General features: G+C 42.9%; 1 protein-coding gene across 1 annotated transcript; it reads left to right on the forward strand.

Annotated features, from left to right (window-relative positions):
* Positions 1-5,080: 5,080 nt before the first annotated feature.
* On the forward strand, positions 5,081-21,913 carry DCT (dopachrome tautomerase). Its single transcript, XM_079307064.1, has 8 exons — positions 5,081-5,403; positions 13,282-13,581; positions 14,976-15,076; positions 16,146-16,312; positions 17,913-18,092; positions 18,197-18,332; positions 19,772-19,973; positions 21,293-21,913. The coding sequence occupies exons 1-8, from the start codon at positions 5,103-5,105 to the stop codon at positions 21,472-21,474; spliced, it is 1,569 nt and encodes a 522-aa protein (XP_079163190.1). The 5' UTR covers positions 5,081-5,102; the 3' UTR covers positions 21,475-21,913.
* The last annotated feature ends 397 nt before the right edge of the window (positions 21,914-22,310 follow it).

Here is a 22,310-nt window from a genome sequence, read left to right on the forward strand (position 1 = left end):
AGTGGCTGTAAAGTATAGATATCAGCAATCAGAGATGTCTAACATCAGGTGAGATAAATTTCATTCTCTGTCACAACAAAGCCTACAGGTAAATAAAAAAAACAAAAGACTTGTGAAATTGGTGACACAAGGAAAGCTTGAGTAATCCAACATCCAGACTGATAGGGTATGATTACAGCAGTCTTCTGGCTGTTGAGGAAAGAAAACTCATGGAAAACCATGAAACTGTCTTTAACTTAGGTTTAATTCCTGGCTGCATTCATCTATTCATCTGTTTTCCATGAGACCTGAGCAGATTGCTCTTCTCTGAATTGCTTTTTCTTCTAACAATATGTGAATATGTTGTAGCATATAAATTGGTTTTCAGGAAAATAATTCCATGAAAAGGACTGGATAAATAACTTAGAGATGAGAAGCCAGGAGATGATGAGACTGTTCATACAAAGAGGGTTTCTGTGCAATGGCAGGATCCTGAGATCTTCAGAGCTGCTCTGACATTCCCAGACTTTGGCCTCATTCTCTCACATACTGGACAGGGAGACAAGGGGTAAGGTGGTGACAGGACAGAAGCTTGTATTGAGATATCCCAAAGACATAAATTTGCTAGAAGATTCAGGAAATCTAGAACATGCACAGTGTCTGAAAACCTCTACTGCAGGTTTCCATATAAAATAATCTTTCTTCTTGTTATCTCTAGAGTCATGATGAGTTATCATGTAATTTATTTATTCTTCTGTTGATGTATTGGTTTCTACATCAGTTTATATGTAGGATGTTTTATTTTGACCAAAATTCTTTCCAAAATTCCAAAGGCTAAATACTTTTCTGGCTTGATACTAATCTGTGCTTGAGTACAGTAGAAGGAGCCTGAGAAACAATAGTGTCATTGAGAAAAAAAAAATGTACTTGCTGCCTACTTACTACTCAGGAATTCTGTATTACTTGTATTACTTGTATGAATTGTGTTAAGTGATTTCTTTGCCTGTACCTTTGAGTATTCTTTTGCTTTATTTTCCTTTCTTGCCTCAAAAATATGTGAATGTATTTATCCCAAAAATGTGTTGGCATGTGGGTATATTTCTTTGTCAGCCTTTGATGACAGACTGAGAAGTTTTCTGTAGGGGGGGGGGTCACCCTATGCATGAATTCAGACTACAAGGTAGCTGAAATATTGTTTTCCTGTAGTTTCATAAAACTACATTTTAGCATAAAACCTAAATATTGTAATTAAAAATGGAGCACAGTTTCAGGTGTGGTAGCTCATGTGTGGTGTGCTGGGTTGACCCTTGCTGGATGCCAGATACCCTCCAAAGCCACTCTGTCACTGCCCTCCTCAGGACAGAGAGAATATAGAGAAAGGCTTGTGTGTTGGGATAAGGGAAGGGGAGATCATTCACCAGTTACTATCATGAGCACAGCAGACTCAGGGAAATTAGTACAATTTATTACCAGTCAAATCAGTCTGGGGCAATTAAAAATAAAGTAAAATATTGAAAACACCTTCGCCTCATAATATGTCCCCCCTTCCTGGGCTTAACTTCACTCCCAATTTCTCAGCCTTCTCCCCACCAGCAGTGCAGGGTGACAGTGAATGGGTGCTGTGGTCAGTCTGCCATGCCTCTTCTGTTCCTTCCTCCTCAGGGGAGGGCTCCTCACAGTCTGCCCCTGCTTCTGCCTGGGGTGCCTCTCTCAGGAGACAGTTCTCCAGGAATTTCTCCAGTATGAGTCCCTCCCACAGGTGCAGTCATGCAGGGCCAGGCTGCTCCAGTGTGGGTCTCTGCAGGGTCACAGGTCCTGCCAGCAGCCCTGCTGTAGCACAGGCTCCTCTCTCCACAGGTCCTGCCAGGAGCCTGCTTCCCAAAGGGTCACAGTCTCCATTGGGCATCCCCCTGCTCTGGTGTGGAGCTCTCCCCAGGCTGCTGGTGGGTCTCTGGTTCCCTGTAGACCTCCATGGGCTGCAGGGTACCAGCTGGTTCACCGTGGGCTGCACCAGGGGCTGCAGGGGAATCTCTGCTCCTGTACCTGAAGCATGTCCTGCTCCACCTTCTTCTCTGACCTTGGTGTCTGCAGGGCTGTCCCTCTCACATATTTTCTCTCCTCTCTGTGTCTGCAGTTGCCCTTTTCAAATCTGTTATCCCCAAAGTGCTACCACCTTACAGATAGGCTTGGTCCTGGCCAGTCGTGGGTCCATCTTGGAGCCAGATGGCTTTGGCTCTCTTGGACATGGGGAAAATTTCTAGCAGCTTCTCACAAAGCCATCCCTGTAGCTCCCCATCTGCCAAACTGTGGCGTGCAAGCTCAGTGCGTGTGGATAAGGCAGAGCAATCACAGTTTGGGTCATTGGCGTGGCTCATGTGCTCAGATTTGCTGCCTGAAAAGTCCTTTGATGGTTCAGGACACAGTACTACCTGTTTTCCAAGACATAGTAAAACTCTGTAGTAAATAGAAAGTCATTCAGGATGCTAATTTGTAAACTGCTATAGTGCTGATTCTGTGCAGCCCCAACAACAGCTCCTTTATTTGAGCGTGATTGCATGGGAAAAACAGAGGAACTTCTCAGTAGTGACACACTAAGGAATGGACAGTGCCTGCTGTTTTCCCAATGGCTAATTGAAAGACAACTGTCTTTTTGTGATTTTGTTCAGTGTATTCCTCATGACGTGTCATGCAGCAGCAGACACCCACCATTGCTGGCGACACAGTGACGCCCGGATGTGGGATCTGAGTGTCATTCTTCTGTTTGTCTGGGTGTTCCCCCTCACCCAGGGAAGGCACTCCTAAAATTCTAACACATTACTGAAGACAAGAGACTAGTGATACATCTGTGCCAGGACTGCATGATGTACTGTGCTCCTAGTGTTGTAGAATTATGTAGTTATGATGCAGGCAAGTAATAGTAATAAAAACTATGTGTGTTCCACTCTTCTACTCACAGTTTTATTTTCCCTGCACACTAAGTAATTTCCATGTCATCCTCTACCTGCTATTCCTTTTCTCGACACTCCAGCTTCTCTGAAAACAGCAGGTTTCTCCTTCCTCATGTACTAAATTAGAAGCCTATTTTCTTGCCATACCTTGTCTTGCTGCCTCAGTACCTCACCTTCTCTGTGCTTACTCTTTCTGTCTCATATAGGGCTTCAAATAGCTGTAGGAACCTTCCTATCAGTGTCTGAATTGAACCAGCTTTGATTAAAATGGCTGCTTGAACACATATTTTGCATATAGACCCATCAGTTCAGGTTTGATTAGTTAGCTCAATCCTGTCTGTATATTTTGATTTCATTTTGGTGATGTTGATAAGTGAGTGTTCACTTTAATTGCTTTCAGATGTTATGTGGGTAGCTTTGGTACAAGACACTGTCTAACACAGATTCTATGACAGGTCCCTCAGACATCAGAGATGCATTTTAGTGCTGAGCAGGATGGGGAGGAGTGTTTTTCAGTGGGTTTTGAGCCACTGCTTCCATTTATAACTTCTGAGCTTCTTCAACACATTTTTTCAGCAGCGGTTCACACTCTCTGTATTTTTCATATGTTGTGTCAAGAGCAGCAGACAAAAGCCAATTCCAGGTAAATTGAATCCAAAGTGAGGTGAGTTGAAACCCATTTCAGAATACATGGTATTACAAATATGCTTTATGCCTCCATAAATTAGGTAGAATCACATTTCAGTTTGTCTGTCAAACAATAAGTTTTTGATATAAAAATCTGAGAACCTGAAAGTGCTGATGACAGTGTCCACAGCGTGGATGAACTCTTCAGCTACAGTAATTTGCTGCATAGATCAGAAACTTCTTGTGTCAGAATGGTGAGGTTGAACATCCATGGAAGTATTGAATAGAACAGACACAACCATGGCTTTTTTCATTATACACACTTATATAAATGGCTGAACAACAGAGCTGGGGAAAGTGGAGGGGGAAGGTAGTGAAAGCTGTCAGTGAAGCAGGAGGAATTGCCAGTTCTTATTTAGTATAGTGGACATGAACTAATAGCTATTGCTTGAGACTCACAGAATCACTTATCACAATTTTATTTTTGTTTATTAATTTTATTGCTCTAGGAGTTGCATTGAAGGCAAGAACTACTGCATACTAGGAGCATTTTAAAGATATTTTTGTCAGTGTACTGAACAGAACCACTTAAGTGCATGTCTGGTGTGTGTACTGATCTCATAGACTGTCTCCTGCCAGGTGGGTAATAAATGCTCAGCTGTGACAGTTCTGAAAGTCTAACAGCCAGACCACCTCTACAACAACCTCTGGTGTAATGATGGGGAAAGGATTACTGAGCAAATGAGGATCATTCACTCTTTAAAAGCAATTAAATAATTTATTTTGCATGCAAGAAGGTTATTAGGAAGGAAACCCTTTCCCACTTGCCACCCAGATGTTTTCAGTGCAAGCACTGAAGTTCAGCAGTTGGCAGGTGGAATCTCCATCCGAAATTTATATTACCACATTTATTAATTTTTGTTAATGGTGCATCTCTATCCTCTGCAGTTTCCAGTTAGTTTTCCACTGTTACTGCTTTAATGGAAAGTATTATCTTGCTGTGAATGAACTAAAAGAAGAGATTTTCTCTTCTATTTATCATCTGTTTACAGGGTTTTGATTAAAAGAATAAATGTGTTTCTCCAGCCAGCTCAGCTAAAACAAGACCATCAATTCCTCAAAGCTCATAAAAGACTTGGAGAAATAAATCTGAGGCATTCACTCTCCTGACAAGCTGCCAGAGCTTGCAGAACTTGCTTTCACACTGGCATCTTTTCTGCCCTTGATGTCATGTGCAAAACACGAGGATTTGTACCGTGCTAATCCCTCTAATGAGGGCTTCTCCCAGCCTCTATATAAACCCTGCTCAAAGCTGTGGCTGCTGGGCAGGCACCACAGAGTCAAAGCACCCGTCTTTTGAGCTGCATTCAAGGCAATTAGAGGCTGGGATTAAACAAACACCCAGCACCAGCATCCTCAGCAGCAAAGGTCATTATCCTGGCTGGCTGGGGCATGGAGCTGTGGTGAGGCCAGGTTGTCCCACAGCACACATCTCCCTGCTCTTTGCAGTCAGGTCCAGCAGGGAGGCACAGCCTGCACCCAGCTGTAATGGGAGCCCTGAGGTGGCTCTTGTGGGCTGGGCTGAGCTACCTGAGCTGCTGCTGTCCCCCACTGGCACAGGCACAGTTTCCCCGTGTCTGCATGACGGTGGAAGCCCTTCGCCTGAAGCGCTGCTGCCCAGCCCTGGGGACAGAGCCAGGCAATATCTGCGGGTCCCTGCAGGGCAGGGGACAGTGTCAGGGGGTGCAGGCAGACACTCAGCCCTGGAGTGGCCCCTACACTCTCCAAAATGTGGATGACCGGGAACGCTGGCCCCTCAAGTTCTTCAACCAGAGCTGTCGGTGCACAGGTGAGATGGGTGCTGGGGGAGGGCATGGAGATGGAGGGGTCTGCTAACCTTGCTCCAAAGGCCAGAGATTTCCTGGTGGTATCAAGAAGGCTTCAAATATTACCATTATCCTAAAAGTTCTTCTATATTCATGATACTGTTAGTACTTTCTCAGAGCAGAAATGTCAAAGAAGTGTTTTCTCTCATGTGAACTTTTGTGTTTTCATCTTTGCCCATGGAGTTGTCCCCATAGGCCGTGATCCCCTTTCTCCACAGGATTTTGGACCTTTCAGTGCTGCTTTCAAACCTCTATCACTGCTACTCAGGTGCACTGAACCTGGATCAGTGTGCACTGTTTGGAGATTTATTCCTCATGGACTAGCACTCTGCCTAGACATAGCTCTTTGCACCGAAAGTCTCCCTATGTCAGGCCAGGGTGTTTCCCAGGTTTGTTAACTAAATTTGCATCTTACATTGGTCCACATTGTGTCTGTAAGATCACCAAAGGGGCCATCCCATCCTCTTCCTCCTCATCTCTGGCTACAACTTCTCTCTGTGACTTTACATGGGCTTGTGAGTTTGCATGCTGGTGGTGAATCAGGTCTGGGAGGAGAAGTGCTTGAAGGCTAAACTGGCCAAAGGGATAAGGTTCTAAAGAGACCCCTTCCCTAATGCTGGCAGGAGGCAGTGAGCAGGAAGGTGAGCTCAGGGCACAATTAGCTGACAGGACCCTTTCTCAGCAACAGCCTCAGCTGAAGGGGGGTAAAATGAGCAAGAGCTGCAGCCTCAGCCCAGACTGCTGTGCAGGGCTGGCAGGAGATGGCACCACTAGTAGGGCAAAAGGCTCATCCCAGGCACTGAAGTCTCTTTCTAGGCACATTTCAAACGAAACCTGGGATTTCTTGTTAAAAACAACAAGTTGTTTGAATTTTCTAACATAAGGATAAGCTGCTTTGCTGCAGCCTGATTCTTAGAATGAGCTGAACTCTTTCGTCTAAAATGTATACCTTGGCTCTCACTACCAAGAAAGCCCAGATCAATCTGGGAAGGGAGCACTGCAGAGAATTTCAGCCAAAGAGGTTAATTTGTCCAGTGCAGTTATCAACTGGAACTAGAGAGATAGTGCCAGATGACCTAAATGGATACATGGTGTTACCCAAGCTCCTCAAAATAATAACAACAGACTTTATAGTATACATCAATTTTTATCCTTTCCTTTGACTGGATTTCAAATGCTTGTGTGAAAGGACTTTTCCAGATTGTTTGCAAAAAAAAAAAAAAAAAAATTGGATGAACACTTTTTTACTTGAAGTTTCCTATATACCTCCAAAACTTGAGTCAGGTATTACATACAGACCCAGATTCTGAGTCAGAAGAGCTCTGGATCACATGGGCATGCACCAATATTTACGCAGTTAAGTAATTAGATGATCAAAACCTGGGACTAAATTGACATGCTCTGCATAGGCAGACATCCATTTACTTGTCCAAGTAGACATAAGCACTGGTATTTGATATTTGCAGGACTGGATCCCAAGTTATGTGAGCAGAATGCAATGTCCTTTCCTTTAGCTTTACTTCTGAGCTGGCTGCTCCCCTCATCTCTTTAAATCCCTTGGATACCTCTTTCTCCTTGCAGTTTTTTTTTTTAATCTAAATACACCAATGATACAACAGTAAGCGAAACGTATCCTTAAGCATGATTTTCAGAAAGTTTTCCTGGGCTGTAGTCTGCTTGATGCAAAACCATTTCTGGGTGAATGCTAAGAAGTTCACAGCTGTGTGGGATTTGAATTAGATCTGATGCTTTTACAATGCTGATGATTGTGGCTCTGTGTTTATTAGGGGCTTTCTGGTGTTTTTTCCCACTTGGTTTAATCTACTGGTTGGTTGTCTCCACACAGCTGTAAGTGGTGTGATGTGGTATTTATTGGGCATCTAGAGCTATGCTACCTGTGTAACATAGGTAGCATGCAGTAACAGAAATTAAATATACTCATTCAAAGGGACATGGAACAGTGCACATCTCTGTTATTAAGGTGTCTCATTTTCCAAGTGAATGTTATGTGCAAACTGTCTGTTTGGAATGGTTCCTGGATTGTGCAAATTCCAACCCCATCAAGGCTCTTTCCAGCACTTTAGCAATATAAACAGTTGTGTTCCCTCTTGGCACTGTTTAATTTTTAGTTTAGCAATAGTGTGAATGATAAGTTGTGGTACTCCAACAACTATGTAGCTGATTATTTGGTTAGGCAGTGCCAACTGAACATGTCACATTGCTGATGGCTACATGGTAGGAAACTGGAGGAACTGTGAGGAACAGGGCAGAGATTTTCCAAAGGTGGGGTTTTGGAGTATTCACAAAAAAATTGAGCTTTTTGCTAAAAACTCAGTATCTAAGGATAAAAGAAAGTCTGATTTTTTTTTTTCCATTTATTGACACCATTCACTGAGGAAAAGTACCTTAAAATCGTATCTATCCAGGTCTGGGTCCTGAATGATGGAGGCCCACCCACCCCAACCTAACCTAACCAAAAAGAAAAAAATCCCAAACGCAAATATGGATGAATGGCTATAATGGGATCAGATTACTTTTTTCCATTTCTTAGGCTTCAGCAGGTAATATGGGTTAGTTTTTCTTTACTTAGGGCAAATAGAACAAGATTGGAACCAAAGAAAGAGCCAGCTTTGCTTCCCACTTTTTGTGCCAAGGCAAATAAGCAATTGCAGGTTTGTAGTCAGGATGCTGCACAGTTCACTCAATGTGTTTGTTGCAGCAAAAATATAGTTTCTTTAAAAAAATATGGGATTATGGCATGGCAGTTGGAAGAGTTTTTAGTTCTTGACTAATTTCTGTTTTGAATCCATTGAATGTTTGGGTGTATTTGAACCAAATACAATTGGTTTGGGTGCCCCTCATATTATTCAATTTATATAAATTCTTAAACTGAAACTGCCTGATGAAAGATCCTTACAGTGTGCAGCACTTGTGAAGGAGAATGTGCTAATTTGTTTTTCAAGAAGGTATGAGTGTTATACTAGACCAAGTGATGGATATGTGAGTCCAACCTTGAGTATTGAAACTTGTAGCTGTTTACACAACAAAGCAGAATTTCAGTGAGATAGTTAAATTTAGGTTATATTTTATAAGACTTGTGAACTCAATGCTATTTTGAGTTCTAAACGATAACGTTGTACTGCTGGGATACAGATCTGATATAGCATTTGCAAAACTCAATACAGATGACTATTGTGAAAAACCACTGCAGTCAGTCATGTGGTTGCTAGTACAGATTGTGACAGTGATTAAACAGTGACGTAGTTTGAGTTCACTGAGGAGTTAAACATAATTATAATCCTTTTTTTCTGCTTTCACTTTCTAAGGTTTACATTTGGGCGTATGCCAAACATAATTTTTTAATAGAAGTTTCTTGAGAAAAAAAAAATTAAGTCCTTTCTAATCCCTGTGCAATATATTCAAGTTGGGGACAGATGATTTAACATCTATTCTTTAGCTGTAATCAAATTGTCAGTTAAGCAATGTAGCTTATATGATAGTTACCCCATGAGCTAAAAATTGGGCTATTGAAGTGGCTATAAAATACACTTCATTTACTTGTTGTAGGGTAATGTGTATGTAGGAAAATACTAAATTATAGCAATACCTTGATGATCCTATGAAATCCAGTGTAGGTACAGATCTTCCACATCCTACAGCCTGTAAGCATGTCCAAATGAAGAGCTAGAAAAGACAGAAGAGCTAATAATTTGTCCCATATGGTAGCAGTCCTGATACCAGCCTTGAGAAATTGCAGAGTGCAGGTGTTTAAAATCTAACGTAACTCCTGTTTGAATGCAATAGCTGAAGAAATCTGAAAAGAAGTTCTTTCTCCCCATATGATAAATGATGGGCATTGAACTGGTCTCTATAGAAGGAAGAGGCATGGCAGCTGCTTGGGTTTCATCTTGGTACACTAAAACAGGGAAGAAGATGGTAAGTGTTGAGCGGGTTCATTTTTACTGAAGAAAAGACACGAAGTTGATGGAGTTATTAATTTGTGTTGTGTTTGGTGACTGAAGACTAAGCACATGTTTCAATCACTAAGAGGTAGAAAATGCATGAGCTCAGGAGACCCCTGAGAAGCAGCGCCAGTGGTGTGTGATGACTGGTGTTAGCTACACCAGTGATGTGTATGAGCACATACTGAGTGTCAGCTCATAAGAAGTGTACTTTTCTCAGTGCCATGCCCAAGGATTGACCAACTGGGAGGTGTAGTATGGCCATAGTGCCTACAGAAACAGCCAGATTCACCCAACTTGACTGAGAAGAAGTACCTTAAGTGTTGGTGAGATTGGGTACAGAAGACAGCTCCCAAGGCATGTGATCCCATCTCCAGACAAAAGGGTTAATGGAGAATAGTTAATGGAGATGATTTTTGTGACCAGAGGCAGTGCAATGGACATTCCTGGAAACAGTGGAACAAGCTGGGAACATCCAACAGTGATATAATTTCCTTCCTGTGCACCAGAATGACCTCCCACATTATATTCTCTGGAAACCACAAGAGATGATAATAATCTCTGTTGTCCCTGGCAGAGCCTCAGGAAGGTTGTACACTGACTTCCTTTGTGTTATTTATTCACTGAAGGTGAAAAAATGCGAAGGCATGAATCCTTGCATATTCCTAGGGTTCCTGTGTGCAAAAGGATCTTGAAAGGGTCTCACTGCCTTGCTGAAAATATCTACTGTACACTATATCCTGCTATCACGAGATTATTTTTCCTGCTCTTGTAGAGCTGTACCATTGAGGTCCACATCACTAGCATAGCAGACAGGAAAGTTAAATTGTAAGAGACCAGCATTTCACAATGCTGTCATGTGGGAAATGCACATGGCCATAAATGAACTTTCTGGAAACAGTAATGCATGATTTCCAGATCAGTGTCCTGGTAGAGTGCTTTAGAAACAAGTGCTGAAAGAGTGGTTTGGGTGGATCATAAAAAAGCTGTGTCTGATTACTGCAGTAATTCCTCTTAGAATTATGCAAAATCCCACCTCCATGATTTTCTTGCCATTTCAGCTGCTGCATAACATCAGTTTTGTGATGCATGGAGTCTGTTGAAAGAAAATGACAAAAATCAATTTTTGATACCATGAAGCGTTGTTGTTTTGTGTGTTTCTGACAATGGAACACTGCCAAATAGACCCGAGAATGTGGCAAAAATGTTCAACACAATCAGCAGAAATACTGCAGAGCTAAATACCTCTTTTACTGGAGATGATCTCTGGTTTGCAGGTCTCCACTGCAGTCCTCCTCACTTTGTAAAAGCTCATGCCCTCTTGAGAAGTGGCTGGGGAAGCAATGGTAAGAATGGAGCCCTTGGATTCCTTCATAGATAGGGTAGTTAAGGGAGAGAATGCTACAGAGCACCAATTGGATGTAATTAGCTTCTGCCCAAGGGAAACAGGTGACAAGTCATTGGTCCACCTGGCTCCAGATAAATACAGCTGGAGAAAAGCTTTCTTCCCATGAAAATAACTCCTCATTTCAGGCTTTCTCAAATTTCTCCTCAGAGCCTGAGGAGATGCATAGAGTGTGCACCTAAAATACATGTATTGTCTGATAAAATTATTTCAGGCATCAAAACCTGCAGATTCAAAAAGCCCTTCCTAAGAGAAGAATAGGCACCATCAGAGCCTCAACGAGTGACTGAGAGTGTCTTGTTTTGGTACCAACCCAGACAAACCTGGTCCTGCACTGACTTTGGTTCTGTTAGTTCTGTATTTCAATGTGATACTTATCCAGCACTGTGAGTAGATGTGTCCCTTAAATGAGTGGAGGAATTTGTTGACAGAACTTTTCATGGTTAATTCCTGCTTTTTCTGTCTTCTCTTAAGGATTGAATTGTACCTGAATCTGAGAAGCCAACAGATGTTTTTCAGAAGTTTGGGGCCCATGACTGAAACTTGAGCAGTATGTATGGCAATGTTGCAAGATATTCTTGATATTTGTCATCTGCTCAGTTCAGGCTGGAGTGTATGATGGGCCCTATAGCTAGGCTGAGTCATGAAGAATGAACAAGACACAGATAGTGGAGTACTGCTAACAGTAATTTTGTTGTTCTGGTGGGAACCTGAGGATACTGTGATCAATAAATCTTCCATGTTGTTTACCCCCCAATACCCATACAATCCACACAATCTGCTTTGTTTCATGTAACTATAACCTACTTGCTTTTTCTGGTGTACATCTTCATCCCCTTCAGCCAGTGCAGACCCCTGGCTTTGGGTGCCTTCCCTCATAGCTGGAACATGGCAGCTGGGCTCCTACCTGCATCATGACAAAATGCAAGCCATATATCTGGAAATTGTGCTCATAGGATGCTATCAGGATGTGCATGATCCAAAACCTCATTGGAGTCTTCATGTCTGTGGTCCCTAAATTTATCACTGATCCCCAGCTTCACAACAACATGCAAACTTGGAGATCTCAGGGGCTCTGAAGCGATTGTAACCAACCTACAGTTGGTCCAAACTCTGCAGTAAGTCCTTGTATCTTCTTGGCAGGTGTCATAGGAGTCTGCCACAGATGTTCACCATTCTGCAGCCCTTACCCTAAAAGCTAGACTACCCTAAACTTCAGAATCTTGCTGGTAACAGCACTTGTAACCTTGGGGTCTTTGAATTTGGTCATAAGCCCTGCAGCCCCTGACAATCTGAAATTTTGCTTTAATGTTAACTATTGTTCTGGTCATAGGCTCAAGCCTACAGCCTAGGGACATGCACCCATCTGGGAACATTTCACAAGACACTTCCTCATCCCCACGTTAGTCCTGGCTCTAGCAGCACCAGTATGTGTGGTGAGCAGTGAGGTTTGTGGCATTTTGGAAAACAGTTGTCATGGCTGCTGTGGAAGGAGTGTGTGGGGAATTGGAGGGGAGGTTGAGGACGGGTTAAGGAGTCAGTGCATGTTTTTGATAGCAGCATGGAGATCCCAGAGGAGCCCTGGTAGCCATTCTGTTCCCCCATGCCCCTGGGAGCACTGCCCATGTCCTACACTGCTGCAGCCTGCCAGCACACAGCCAGGGAGCAGATACTGCGGGAATGGCTGGTTGTTCCTGGCTCCCCCAGAGACAGGGGAGCAAATCCAGTAGGGCTTTCTGCTGCTCCAGCTATCTGCCACTGCGTGCAAGAGCCCACACTTAGAGCTCTGCTTTCCTGGTCTCTTCCATCTCATCTGGGACTCTGGGCTAATATCCTAGAGCAGACCTGATTACTTGCCTCAGGAGTGATGCCAGCAGGGAACGACAGTGCTGCAGTGCTTCTCAGGCTGTTATTGCAGCACTACTTAATAATGCTTAGAGCATGACCAGCTGCAACCCCGGTGCTTGTCCTGCTTTGTGTTGGGCCTCAGATACACTGTTAAGAGGCACTAGTTTCACATAAGTTTTGTCCTTAAGAGAGCTGTTTTGTTTAGGGATTTTTTTTTCTGTGTTTAAGGATCCATGTGAACTGACCCTGTTTTGGGTTTGATCCTGGAAGTAGAGGAGTACTTGAGAGCCAATCGAGCAAAGCACTTCATCAGCGGCTTAACCTCAATTGCTCGGCTCTCTGTTCAGTGAGAGTCCTCACGTGCCTGAGGGCTTTGCAGAGCTCTGAGCACCTCGGGGCGTCAAGCCCATTACCCAGCACTTCCCCAACTGGCTGAGTGTGATTCTTGGCCCTGCTGTGGCTCTGGGAATCGAGCCAGCCATCCTTCTGGTTAGTCAATTGGCAAAGCTGCCAGTCTGCTCAGCTGCTGTCCTTTCCAGGAGCTGGCATCTCTGGGGAAGAAGAGCATTTCACTGTTGTTTCCCCTGATTCATTATGTCATGACTGATTTTTCTCTCTTGATCCAGGAAACTTTGGTGGCTATAACTGTGGCGAATGCAAGTTTGGCTGGACTGGTCCCGAATGCAACAGGAGGAAGCCAGCAGTTGTCAGGAAGGATGTCCACTCCCTGACAGCAGAGGAGAGAGAACAGTTCTTTGATGCTCTAGACCGTGCCAAGACAACCATTCACCCGGACTATGTCATTGCAACTCAGCACTGGAGAAGTCTGCTTGGCCCAAGCGGAGAGGAGCCGCAGATTGCCAACTGCAGCATTTATAACTACTTTGTTTGGCTTCATTACTACTCAGTCAGAGACACACTCCTGGGTTAGTGCTATTCTTTTCCAGGGGGCTCTGCAGGTAAAGAAAAGGGTGGAAGTACTACTGCTGAACAAAGGTCCCAGCAGGCACAGAGCTGTGGAGCAAAATAGCTGGTGAGAAGCTGGTGGCCATCAGTACTCAAGGGAGATGTCCTTTGGATATGCTGTGCTCTGGTCCCCACACCCCATGGCAGCTGGAGCACACCAGCTGCACTCCTGGGGCATCTTCACTCTGAGAGGGAGCAATGCACAGTCTTCACTTGAGTGAACTGAAATGTGGTCAGGCAGTGACTGACTTCAAAAAGATGCTCCCAGTCCATAGGACAAGGTAGATGCAGTGGTGCTGGGAAAGGGGCTCTGCAGTGGTGAGCCCACAGACCATACAGAGATGTTTGGGACCAGAGTGCTACTGCTTTTTGTGGCTTTCAGCGAGTCACCAAGGGTTGGATTTGCCTGACTAACCACAGTCACCTTTTAACACCAGCCTAGCTTAGAAGTTTGGGTATCTAACCCCATGCTTTCTCCCAAATTCAGATTCCTTGGCCTCATTGCTTTTCTAGACAAAGTACCTGTACCAGCCCCTTTTCACAAAGCCTGCTTCTTGTAGGAGGTGCACCTCAGCATGGCTTTTCCACCTGACAGTCCCATGTGCAATCTGCACAGCCCATATCTATCTCCTTGCTGGAGGGTGACTGCTACTCTGCAGTGGGTATAATTCAGTTTGCCCCTCTGCTCTTACTAGGCAAGGGGCGGCTTCCTCCAGCCCTGCAAAATGGAACTGTGGCAAAGATTCTTCAGGGGGCAGGGCAGTCAATGTGGAAAGGGAAAGGGGAAACTTCAAGTGCTGCTGCAATGGTAAATAAATGCATATGTGGGTTCAAGGTTTCTACAGTGATAAACAAATCCATATGTGGTTTGAAGCCTCTCACCTCTCACCCAGCAAAAGCACAATACAAGAAATAACAAGCAAAATTTGAGGAAAATTGGCAAAGGATTCTGGATTACTATTGGCATGGAAAATGCTGAGGTTCTCATGATAGATACATGGTGTGAGCCTTGCAGCTGAGCAAGAGAATGGGATAATGCACATATTAGCAAGGAGATAGGATTTTAGAAAGTAAAACGGCTTTTTAAAATAAAAATCCATGAAAGTGAGAAGAAGTCTTCACAATATCCAACTTTTTAGGGAATGTAAAATTTTGATAAACATTGAAGCAAATACCCACAGAAGAGTTTTTCCTTGTCCCAAGTAAGTGATGTAGTTTCTGATGTGTCCACTCTTTCCAAAGATGCAGAGCTGAAGGTTCTTGTTTAACTCCACTCTAGGCAATAAAAGGACATGCTGTCTTTCTCTCCAGCCTAGTTTGACACCTAAATGCTTGTTTTATCATCCCTTTGTAGGTCCTGGCCGTCCCTTCAAAGGTATTGATTTCTCCCACCAAGGACCTGCCTTCGTGACTTGGCACAGGTACCATTTGCTGTGGCTGGAGAGGGAACTGCAGGTAGGTTCAACAGCCTGTCCTTTTCCTTGCACAGCTTCTCTCTTTTGCTCTGTCACTTTGTTGCGCCAGCCAAGGGTAAGCTACCTCCTAGGATAGTTTCTCACCCAAACTCCTAGGTGTATTTGCTCTTGGAAATTTTTTTTTGCTTTTGTTTTGAGTGAAATTAGTGCTTTCTGAGTGCTAAGGACTGAATGGTTTCTCTCTATGAACAATGATGTGGAGGTTATCATGGAGATTTTTTCCCTTCATCTGCTCAACAGAGGATAGAAGATGTGAAGCAACAATATTTATTAATAAAATTGAAGCAGTGCCTTCATGTAAAACTTGGTAACAAATATTTTTGGCTGATGTTGAAGATACCGTTCCTATGAAACCAGCTCTAAATTTTAGTCCCTTTAAATATGACACATCATACATTTAATACATACATATATTTAGCAATATGCCTCTTAAATATATGTTAACATGCCTGAGAGTCAGCTGCAGAAGCATAGACTAATTTCCATTTGCATGACTTCTACACTGGCAATGTTGCTGTAATTCAGCCTTACAGATCTCTAATGAAAATGGTTGCTTATCAAAATAGCTGCAGGACCTTGCTTGTGTGAAATCGTATCTGGCAAGCAAGCACAATCAAATGCACTGTACTCCCCTATTAACACAAGTTCTGATTCCTCCCCAGGGCCAGTTTTCTGGAACGAAAGCCAACCACATGCACAATTTTACCCATTACCCACTTACATCACTCAAAGCCTCTTACTTGCTTAAGGCTCAATTCATCTCTGCTCCTGCTCTCCTGCCTGGCTCTTAGTTGGCAGGCAGCCTAACATGGCCAAAAGCAGTGCAATCCCACAGTAGGGAGACTAGTGACAATGTCTTTGCTTAGACTGATTTAATGCCACAATCTCGTGGAAGGAGCTGGAGCGGCACTGTGAAACGCAGGTAGTTGAAATGCAGAATGAAAAGCTGAATATTCAGTGAAATATCCAGTCAAACAGCTTGAAGGAGTCCATTTCCTTGTCTTTCCTTTGGAGCTGATTCCCAGCTATTGCATTTCTGTCCTTTGCAGCGCCTGCTGGGCAATGAGTCCTTTGCACTGCCATACTGGAACTTTGCCACGGGCAGGAATGAGTGTGACATCTGCACAGACCAGCTCTTTGGGGCACCTCAGCCCGATGACCCCGGCCTGATCAACCCCAGCTCCAGGTTCTCCCGCTGGCAAGTAGTTTGTAACAGGTAGGGGAGTGCCCAGGGCAAGCTCACATATGGACAAAACCTTGCTGTCACTCAGCAATGACAGCATGGGCTGCTCTCTCGGAGTGAGTGAGCAGAAAAGGAGCCAAGGCATCAAATTGCCATCAGTTTATGAGTAGATGGTTCTGTAACTTTCTCCTATTGTGGAAGTGTATTTTTAAAATATGATTCCTCTACACAGAGTTTTAGTTGATTTAGCCAATTTTTGGCTGCCAAAAGTCAAAAGAGTTTCCCTATTGGCAAGTATCTTTCTAAAAAAGAAATGCTTGTGTGTTGGTTCTCTGTAGCATGCACCCAACTGATCTCAGCAGCAGAAAAATAAAATTATTTTGGCACACAGGAAGCTAGAGATAGGCTGGAAAGTCTGCTACCTTGTTTTGGATGAGACTTTAACCTTGCTATATTTAATACAGTTTGGGGATTGACTTTGAAATATCTGAGATTTCACACGAAAAACAGCACAGAGCCAGCCAGAAGTTTGCTGCCAGCTCCATGTGGGAATGTGCTGACTCGTGTGAGAGCAGGGCTTTGACAAGGGATTCAGATGTAGGATCAGGATGCTGTGACATAAAATGTTGTTGGTTACAGATACATCATTCTTCTCTCAGGGACAGTGTACAGCTAGTCAGACAGAGGTGCTGAAAGCTCAGGGTTTTTCAAAAGAGTCTCTTTTTCTGTATACCTAAAGAGATACTTGAAATTCCAGCTTTAGGCACCAGCTGGCTTTAAGTCTTACCCCTACTTTTTCCTCAAAGATAAATATGGCTTTGGATTTTTTTTCTTGAAAACTGAAGTAACTGAACTTTTGCATTACCAAGGGTAAACTAAGAAGAGCTTTTGTTCACTTCAAAAGTTTCTGAAAATGCTGTTTCATTTCACACTGAATAGAAAAGGTTTATTTTCTTTCACAAGTGTTACACTGTTTTTCTCCTTCCCTCTTTCTCTCCCTGATATAAAGGATTTTCTCCCCATTAGTTACTGAATAACCCCTACAACAGAAGGTTGTTCTTGAAGGCCCTGAAAAAAGAGGATGCAATGCAGTGCTCTTGCTGTTCTAAAGGGGATGAGGGATGGCAAGTGAAAACCTGTTTTCTGTAATTCCTTGCCTTTTCTTAGCTGACATTTCCCTTCATTTCCCCTCTTTTTGTTGAGTTAAAAAAATAGTCCTTACTCAGGAGTGAAAGTTTCTCAATTCAAAATTTAAAACTCTGCTTTACATTGCCTGGCAAAATCTTCTTCCAAAGCCCTTGGGAGGGGAGAAGGCACAATGGGAGTTGTGCTTGCCTTTGCTAAAGCATCCTCTCTCTGTGAACAATGAACGTGATACAATGAACTCTTGATCTACATGACTGGTGGTCCACAGAGGATGCAGGGCCACAGAAAGCCATGCCATGGTGACAGTCCTGCAATAAATTCACCTCCCAGGCTGTGGGAAGTGAACTGAGTTGCCCCAGGAGGTGTCCACCCCAAACTTCTGCTCTCACACGCGAATAGCCGAGACATCTTTACACCACATGAGAAAAAGCTGACAAACAAGCGCCCAGCTTCTTCTGACCTGTGCTTCTCTCTGTTGCACGCTCAGTTTGGACGACTACAACCGCCTGGTCACGCTGTGCAATGGCTCTGCTGAGGGGCCGCTGCGGCGCAGGCTGCCCCAGGGCTCCGGCGAGCAGCTGCCCACCGCGGAGGACATCAGGAGGTGCCTTTCCCTGCAGGACTTCGACAGACCCCCCTTCTTCCGCAATTCCAGTTTCAGCTTCAGGTCTGTCCCGCGACTCCTCTAGAGCTGGCTGCCTCACTGCTGCTGCTTATGAGCGCATTTGTCAGCAAAATGTGGTTACTCCATGGTGCTTTACCCACCCGCAGGAATGCGCTGGAGGGCTTTGATAAGCCAGATGGAGCCCTTGACTCTCCCATGCTGAGCCTCCATAATCTGGTTCACTCTTTCCTGAATGGGACCAGTGCTCTCCCCCACGCAGCTGCCAACGACCCCATCTTTGTGGTATGTCTTTTACCCCCTCATATTGACCATGGCTGAGTCCCAAAGGCTCCTTTATCGCAAGAGATTTGCAGAACAAGTAAAGTGAATGCCCAAAAAATAGTTATTTAAATAGAAAAGGAGGAATCCTTTATCTTGAACACTGCCACACCTGCATAAATGTTGAAAATGTAACCTGTAAAATTTAAAATAAGATTCTAGGGAGAAGAGCTGCTGTTCCAAATCATGCTGCCTTGAATCATTTTATTAGGTGGTATCTAAATCTAATGGCTTATAGCACACAATTTTACAGCAAGGTAAGGTGAAAGTGGGGATAGTAATTTTAAAGTAGTAGATCGAGTGGTTTGTTTCTCTGTTTCAAAATTTACAAGCTGAAAGGAAATCCATCTAATGTCAGGGTGTTTCTTGGGAAATAGAAAAAACGTAATTTCACTGGTGCATGGGAATAATGCTGCACTGTCATGAGCAGCATGAACAGCTTTGTGCAAATAAAAAGCCAATAGATGACTATGCTTAAACATCTTTCTCCCCTAGTAAATACAAATTTATTCTCCTCTTTTTAGATTAAACCACAGTGTTTACATTACATAGATAAAGTCTTAATATATTATAGCCATATACTATGTAGATACATTTCTTTCTTACCTTTAAGTTTTCAACCTTTTTTTTTTGAGAAATTAGCCCAAATACTTATATAATGATTCTTCAAATTGTTTCCTTAATAATTTTTTAATGCCTACATTAGTTTCTTTCTTACACAGTGAAATTAATTTGTAATTTGCATTGAATTTTGATTAATTTTCAATGAATTAATGAAATTAATTGTAATTTTGTACAAAAGGCTATTTTCTACAGGATATTTTCCAAGTTGTTTCCAGAGTTGTAATTAAAAAAAATGAGTTCATCAGAAGTTAGTTTCAGACATTTGTAATAGTTGTCTGTAACAACTTTCCTACATTAGTTAATTTTAGATCTATAAGCTCACCTGATCAAAGTCATGAGCATCTGGAGCTGTGGAGCTGGTGGCACATGCTCTAAAATGAGCATGATGGAGTCAAATTTCCTGCAACTTTCCATACTTTTTCAGAGCTGAGAAGGATTAAAATAATTTTGAAAGGCACATTCACCTGAATGAGCTCAGTGGCTCCTCACCTGCAATTCACCTGCCCATTTGGTGTCAGCTGATGTTAAACTGTCTGGAGAGAGATCTTATTGTGAACAAAGAGCAACAAGGCTGTATAAAGCAAAATGTCCCAGACAGAAGACCAGTTCAGTCTTCTCATGAGCTTTCCTGATTTCCCATTCTGTAAATCCCATCTAAATTAGATTACCCTCTTCTCTTCCAAAAGCTCCAGCCACCTCATGTGTCTGTCGAGTGTTTTAAAGGTGGCTGAGTTCTGGAGGAGCTCAGTAAATGTGCGCGGCCATGGCTGGATTTGCAGGTTCTTCACTCCTTCACTGATGCCATCTTTGAGGAGTGGATGAAGCGTTTCAAGCCCCCTGGCAGCGCCTGGCCCGAGGAGCTGGCCCCCATTGGGCACAACCGGCTGTACAACATGGTCCCTTTCTTCCCGCCGGTGACCAACGACGAGCTCTTCCAGAGCGCCGAGCGGCTGGGCTACACCTACGCCATCGACCTGCCAGGTGTGTGCCTGGCCCAGGGACGGACAGCAGCATGGCCCACGCCACGGGCACACGCTAAATAATTAACCCTTCACAAAGTGCTCTGGTCTATTCATGGAGGCACGTTAGCTGCTTCTCAGGTGTTTTCTCAGGGGCATCCCCAGAATTTTCCCTCAAAATTTAGATTTCCCTTCTTATGAAGTTTAAGTTTTTTTCCCTTTGGATTACTATCCCTCTCTCCTGCTTTGCAAATGTGGATGCTCCTTTGGCATGAGGCACCCAGAGAGAAACATGGGTAGCTTGTGAGTCTGCTGCTTCTGACTCACACCTAAATAAATTGTCAGCTCTCCATGAAGGAGTGTATCTATCCCTGTCTGCATGGCCTGTATCCAGACAACACAGCTTTTATATCCAAACCCTTCTCTCCCTTGCTAATTGCACTTCAGGTAATCACATTAGAAATAATCATATACTAATACATTGCTGGTTCTTATTTGAAAGGTGATAAAACAGTAAAAAATTCATTTTGGGACTTTACTAATTTTTGAAATGATTGCATGCGACCTTTTTGAAGACTGCAGATTGGGGCACAAGACTTTTAATTGCTTTTATAGTCTGTCTCCTCTAACCATATATCTAGATAACTTTTAAATATGTGCAGCCCTTTTGAGAGTTTTTTTTTATTATTGCCATCTCAGTATAAGCAGCATTCTTCAGAAAAATAGAGCAGGCAACTTTTGCTTCTGAAAGCAGAGATGAAAACAAAAAAATTCTGTCAAGCGGAGCAATGTTATTATAGGAATAAGCAATATTATCTTAGAAGACAGTGGTTCTTCAGAAGTGGTTCAAAATCAGCAGATGCCATCTCGAGCTGGTCAGCAGAACCACAATAAGTAGGGTTTCCAGTTAAAAGTTTGACAATAGTCTGCTTTGTGATCTTTACAAAAATTTGAGGGTTTTCTGTTGACCAAAATAACTTGGAATCAGCTTTCTTTAAATGTCACTATAGAAAGAGTTGCTTATAATTTCTTATTCATAATTTTGGCCAAATGAGATGAAAGAATGGTCTATTTGTCTTGTCAACGTTAATATTTTCTATTCCCAACACTTAAATTTGTACAAATTGTTGAAGTTAGAATTCAGCTGTAGACTTCTCTGGCAGGAAGCATCTCCAGCTCTGGTATGTGTCTCAGTTATGTGGTGTGTTATGAATTTTGCCTGTGGTCACTAAGCTGCACAAATAATCATAATTATCAGCATGTAGGAAATATTATGTCTTCTGTGTAATTTGCAAAATTGAATTACAAGCTGTGCTTACTTCAGTTGTTTGGTATTTCCAGGTTCCCTTGAAGAAACCCAAGCATGGGCTGTCATGGTTGGATCCACAATTGGAGGAGCACTTATAGCTCTGGCTGTGCTTGTTCTGCTGCTTGTACTTTTCCAGCACCGGAGGCACAGAAGAGGTTTTGAACCCCTGATGAATGTGAGCTTCAGCCCCAAAAAGTACATGGGAGAGGCCTAGTGCCCTCAATCCTTTCTTTGCTTGCTCTTGTAGGGAGTGACCTTGATTGCCTTACTGCTATCTTAGCTGAGACTTTATCACACACTCCTTTGGCAGCTGACTAAATTGTTCTCATTCAGGTTTTTCCCATTATCTTATGAAGTGTAATATGTGAAGTCTCTGGGTAATACGAGTAAAGCCCAATTCTGGCCAGATTTTTCTCATTACTAAATGTTATCTGGAGTGTGTGACACCTCTAAATCATCCTCTATAGGTTTAGTTCAAGACAGCTGAGAATCCAAATAGGAGAAAACCAACTTGAATAACCAAGATAAATTTTCACCTCCATGTGTTCTTGATTTCATTTAGCAGCATTAAGATGTGCTGAAAGTTATTAATTCTACATGTATATTTGAATAATGTATTATTTTACAGTTATCAATAAATATTCTGAATAGCATAGTCTTGTTTTAAAGTTCAAAATGCTTCATGCTGTTTGACAAAATACTATAGAAACTCCCTGTATTATTTAATCAATTCTGTATGTTATTTCCAATAAATTTAATGAAAGCATCAGGAAAACTCCAAAACTTCAACTCCTAAAATTTAAGATCAGGAGTCCCTAACACCTAGATATACAAGTTTTACCTCTATGCTAGGGACCTTGGACAGAAATTGAAAGTGGGACTAAACTTTTTTTTCTCTGATGCACTGTTCTATGAATCTAGGCTTAAACTTCCAAATTTCCACAATCTAGGAGCCCATTTGTGTGATTCACCTGTGTTATCTTGGAAGAGTTTTTTACGTAGAAATGACATCTTGAACAGATCTTGTCAGCTTTGGTGCTTGATATATGA

This window comes from Erithacus rubecula, assembly GCF_903797595.1.
Source record: "Erithacus rubecula genome assembly, chromosome: 1".
In the NCBI taxonomy this organism is placed as follows: Eukaryota; Metazoa; Chordata; class Aves; order Passeriformes; family Muscicapidae; genus Erithacus; species Erithacus rubecula.

Excerpts from the sequence above, each read along its gene's own strand:
- DCT (XM_079307064.1), top strand. The coding sequence starts at position 5,103 with ATGGGAGCCCTGAGGTGGCTCTTGTGGGCTGGGCTGAGCTACCTGAGC. Across the intron at positions 18,093-18,196 it reads AATTCCAGTTTCAGCTTCAG|GAATGCGCTGGAGGGCTTTG; the intron begins GTCTGTCCCGCG and ends ACCCACCCGCAG. Across the intron at positions 18,333-19,771 it reads CCAACGACCCCATCTTTGTG|GTTCTTCACTCCTTCACTGA; the intron begins GTATGTCTTTTA and ends CTGGATTTGCAG.